The sequence below is a fragment of the Physeter macrocephalus genome, chromosome 20 (assembly GCF_002837175.3).
Source record: "Physeter macrocephalus isolate SW-GA chromosome 20, ASM283717v5, whole genome shotgun sequence".
Lineage (NCBI taxonomy): Eukaryota > Metazoa > Chordata > Mammalia > Artiodactyla > Physeteridae > Physeter > Physeter macrocephalus.
In genome coordinates, this window is record NC_041233.1 from 24,029,574 (window position 1) to 24,035,052 (window position 5,479).

A 5,479-nucleotide genomic window follows, 5' to 3' on the forward strand; every position below is an offset into this window, starting at 1 on the left:
AATACTGTATGCTAACACATATATATGGAATCTAAAAAAAAAAATGGTTCTGAAGAACCTAGGGGCAGGACAGGAATAAAGATGCAGACATAGAGAATGGATTTGAGGACACGGGGAGGGGGAAGGGTAAGCTGGGACGAAGTGAGATAGTGGCATGGACATATATACACTACCAAATGTAAAATAGATAAGTAGTAGGAAGCAGCTGCATAGCACTGACATCAGCTCAGTGCTTTGTGACCACCTAGAGGGGTGGGATAGGGAGGATGGGAGGGAGACTCAAGAGGGAGGCGATATGGTGATATATGTATATGTATAGCTGATTCACTTTGTTATAAAGCAGAAACTAACACACCATTGTAAAGCAATTATACTCCAATAAAGATGTTAAAAAAAAAAAAAATACAAAAAAAAAATAAATGAGCTTTTGAGAAAGAATAATTTGGGGGACTAGCAACCATGGCCTAACTATATAAAATGCGCTTTTTGAGGCAAGTCTATGATTGATATAGCATTTTTTTCACAAGTTCCTGCAACCTTTTCTACCTCTTCACAAGCTAAAATAACAACTATTCAGAATAATTAAAATTGTGATATGTAAGGATAATAAAGGTATATTATATAAATAAATAATATATATAGCCTTGTGGATAATGATTTTTATTTTTTATTATTAATTTTTTTTGCAGTACGCGGGCCTCTCACTGTTGTGGCCTCTCCCCTGCAGAGCACAGGCTCCGGACGCGCACGCTCAGCGGCCATGGCTCACGGGCCCAGCCGCTCCGCGGCATGTGGGATCTTCCCGGACCGGGGCACGAACCCGTGTCCCCTACCATCGGCAGGCAGACTCTCAATCACTGCGCCACCAGGGAAGCTCGATAATGATTTTTAAATTGCCAAATTTGAAAAGCATAATACTTAAAAACTTAAGATTTGTAACAATGGATTTCCATGGTTAAATGTCTTTATTTGTTTTATTTATTACCTATGACCATAAAAAGACTTATTTAACACAATTTAAAAGTCTCTGGCTCTAAAAGGTAAAAGTAGTATAATGGAAAGACACAAGATGGGGAATCAGGACACACGGGGTCTAATTCTGTTGCTCTGCAGTGAAAGCACAATTTATGCAGCTCATTAACTTCTTTGGGCCTTAGTTTTCTCATTGAAAATGTTCACGGTTAGAGATCATTATCTCTAAGTCTCCTTATAACTCTAGGTTAATATCATAAATGCTTATGATTATGATTTTTTTCTGGGTTCATGTTTTATCATGTAAATAAGATTTCTTGACATTTGTTTTTCATGCACATGGAGACTTGAAAGATAGGTATACAATGGATTTTAAAATTATTTAAGTTGAAGTTTTTAGACATTAAATTGAAATACAGGATAATCAGTACAGTGATGCTTCTATTTAAAGGCAACACACAATTCATTTTCTCTGCCTGGGTGTGAGAACTGAAGAATTTTCCAGTAGCAGTGAACCAGTATTGAGCATCAACGTCAAGACCTGTCATGATTTAAATTTTGTCTGTGCTATAATACTGCAGCTTATACCCTTCCTATGGTGGAAATGTGTATGTTAGCTTCAAAAGTGTGGTGCTGAAGAGAGTATGTGGAAATTTCATTCCCTTTCTTCTGTCTCACAACTCATACTTTCACACTAAAAAAACATTTCTGTCACAGCCTCGGGTCAATGTAGCCCAAAGAGTTATGAGATTTTAAAAAAAATATCTTTTGCTAGGTTAGTTCTGTTTTATGATCTGCTATGAAATGGGTTAAAGAAAAGGATCTGGGGGCTTCCCTGGTGGCACAGTGGTTAAGAATCTGGCTGCCACTGCTGGGGACATGGGTTCAAGCCCTGGTCTGGGAAGATCCCACCTGCCGTGCAGCAATTAAGCCCGTGCGCCACAACTACTGAACCTGCGCTCTAGAGCCTGCGAGCCACAACTACAAGATTTCTTGACATTTGTTTTTCATGCACATGGAGACTTGAAAGATAGGTATACAATGGATTTTAAAATTATTTAAGTTGAAGTTTTTAGACATTAAATTGAAATACAGGATAATCAGTACAGTGATGCTTCTATTTAAAGGCAACACACAATTCATTTTCTCTGCCTGGGTGTGAGAACTGAAGAATTTTCCAGTAGCAGTGAACCAGTATTGAGCATCAACGTCAAGACCTGTCATGATTTAAATTTTGTCTGTGCTATAATACTGCAGCTTATACCCTTCCTATGGTGGAAATGTGTATGTTAGCTTCAAAAGTGTGGTGCTGAAGAGAGTATGTGGAAATTTCATTCCCTTTCTTCTGTCTCACAACTCATACTTTCACACTAAAAAAACATTTCTGTCACAGCCTCGGGTCAATGTAGCCCAAAGAGTTATGAGATTTTAAAAAAAATATCTTTTGCTAGGTTAGTTCTGTTTTATGATCTGCTATGAAATGGGTTAAAGAAAAGGATCTGGGGGCTTCCCTGGTGGCACAGTGGTTAAGAATCTGGCTGCCACTGCTGGGGACATGGGTTCAAGCCCTGGTCTGGGAAGATCCCACCTGCCGTGCAGCAATTAAGCCCGTGCGCCACAACTACTGAACCTGCGCTCTAGAGCCTGCGAGCCACAACTACTGAGCCCACATGCCACAACTACTGAAGCCCGTGCGCCTAGAGCCTGTGCTCTGCAACAAGAGAAGCCACCGCAATGAGAAGCCCGCGCACCGCAAATGAAGAGTAGCCAGCCCCTGCTCACCGCAACTAGAGAAAGCCCAGTGCAGCCAAAAATAAATAAATAAATTTATGAAAAAAAAGAAAGGTCAGAGAAAACTTACACTATTTACAGTCGAGTAATGCTTTTTAGTAATTTATGTTTATGCATGATCAAAGTGATTTTTGAAAAAGATGAATAAAAGAGTAATATTAGGTATTAGTTTGCTTCACACCACTTTGACTTTGAAGATACACAATGATGAAATGTGTGTGTCCTCATACTGGTTCTGTTTAACTTTTTTTGTAAGCTTGACAAATTTACCGTCAAGAAAATACCTATTTAGCTGGAAATCAAAGTTTGAATGTTTTAAAGCTTAGTGCACTTTCAACTTAAAGAATTATTATATTGCCCAAAAATGTAAAACGTAGAACGATGAAGCAGAGAAACTTCTAATGAGAGCTATTCACTCCTGAACCACCTTATAATTATTTTTGTTTCTCTAAAGAGTTTTTACATCAAAATTCCTTGTGATCAATATTACAAGTTCCATCAGTTTAACAAGGCCAGTTATCAAGGGATCATATTAGATGAAATTAATACTCCCTTCTCTGTCAAGTGAGCAGAATGGTGGAGTGACTGCTCCAAGTCATTCAGCATTTCAACAGCAATGCCAAAAATGTTAGTGAGGATGTGGAGAAAAGGGAATCCTCAGGCACTAGTGGGAATGTAAATTGGTTCAGCCAGTATGGAAAACAGCATGAAGATTCCTCAAAACATTAAGACTAGAACTACCATATGATCCAGCAATTCCACTTCTGAGTATTTATCCAAAGGAAACCAATCACTATGTCGAAGAGATATCTTCAGCTCCCCCACCATATTCATTTCAGCATTATTTACAATAGCCAGGACATGGAAACAACCTAAGTGTCCACTGGCAGATGAATGGATAAAGAAAATATGATACACACACACACACACACACACACACACACACACACACACACACTGGAATGTTATTCAGACATAAAAAAAGAAGTAAACCCTGCCATTTGTGATAACATGGATGAACGTTGAGGGCATTATGCTAGATGAAATAAGTCAGAGAGAGAAAGGCAAATACTATATGACCTCACTTATATGTGGAATCCAAAAAAAAGCTGAACTCACAGACACAGGGAACAGATTGTTGGTCGCCAGAAACAGAGGATGGAGGGTGGACAAAATGAGTGAAGGTGGTCTAAACTTCCACTTATAAGATAAATAAGCCTTGGGGATATAAGCATGGAGACTATAGTTAACAAAACTAAATTGTATATTTGAAAGTTGCTAAGAGAGGAGATCTTAAAAGTTCTCATCACAAGAAAAAAAACTATGTGTGGTGATGAATATTAACTAAATTTATTGTGGTAATCATTTCAAAGTATATAGATAGGTCAAATCATTATGTCATACACCTAAAACAATGTTATACATTAACTATATCTCAATAAAAATAAAATAGTTGTGTAAAATAAAATTAAAAATACCAAAATAAGTTCTATTTATAATCATTTGAGGCCACCTGGTAACACCAGTGAAGTGCAGAATTATAAAAAGTGAAGGTATTAGATGGACATAGCTTGCAAATTTGAATAAATATCTGTAGGTATTTTGAAATATTTGTCTCTATGCATTTCTTATTTAAAGATACACTATTCTTGATACTTTCTCCCACTTCCTTTTTGCCCCTTTACTCACTGTTAATACAAAAATGTTATCTCCCACATATATTTTTTTTCTGTTTTGAAACCACTTCTACCAATCATAATAATTATACCTGGAGAGATAGCATGGCCCTCCAAGAACAGAAGTTTGATGGAAATGTAATCTCTTCCTAGGATTCAGAAGAAACTATATACTTCTATGGCTGGAACCTGCTACAGTAAAAGGCATTTTTCCTTCTCTTACAGAAATCTTTTCAGAACATATGTCATTCATCCTTGTATTCTGGAACTGCCTGGCACAAAGGAGCTATTTAATAAATGTTGATTGAATATATGATTGAATAACCATAACTTAGCCTCTCAGCATTAGAGTCTAATTCATGTTGGGGAATCAGAGCAACGTTGACCTTAATAATATGCTCAAATAATTCCTTACATTTAGAGTAAAAACAAACAAAAAAACCTCACCTATTAAAAGTGGAGATAATTCTGAAAAATGATACATTAGGTACTTCAAAAACTGGATAGCATCAGAATATACTGACCAAGGCCACAGTAACTCCAAGGCACATGAAAATGTGTTAAATATTAATGTATTCAAAGGAAATTTCCAGGAAAACTTGCCTGTTCAAATTCCTCCATGTCTACTTCTCCATCTCCATTCAAGTCAAACATCTTGAAGGCAATTTCAAAATTTCTCTGAGGAGCTGCAAGTTAGGAAGGAAGGAAAGACAGAAGGGAAGGAGGAAGAAAAAAGAAAAATACTTAGAAGGTATCGACCCAAAATAATCATTCCTTTAAGAAAAAAAGATAATTAAACATTGAAATGTAATATCAAGTCACAGAATGCCACCATATGTATCTTTTTTTTTAACAACTTTATTGGAGTATAATTGCTTTACAATGGTGTGTTAGTTTCTGCTTTACAACAAAGTGAATCAGTTATACATATACCTATGTTCCCATATCTCTTCCCTCTTGCATCTCCCTCCCTATCCCACCCCTCTAGGTGGTCACAAACCACCTAGCTGATCTCCCTGTGCCATGCGGCTGCTTCCCAC

At 37.2% G+C, this 5,479-nt stretch overlaps 1 protein-coding gene across 4 annotated transcripts in view; it reads right to left on the minus strand.

Moving 5' to 3' along the window:
- The window catches only part of MICU1 (mitochondrial calcium uptake 1), a 202,499-nt gene that overhangs the window by 92,214 nt on the left and 104,806 nt on the right, over nt 1-5,479 (minus strand). For all 4 annotated transcript variants that reach the window (XM_055081391.1, XM_024132038.3, XM_055081392.1 and 1 more), the window contains one exon: nt 5,043-5,125. In XM_055081391.1, coding sequence (XP_054937366.1) covers nt 5,043-5,125 — 83 coding nt within the window. The remainder of the gene's footprint in view (nt 1-5,042; nt 5,126-5,479) is intronic.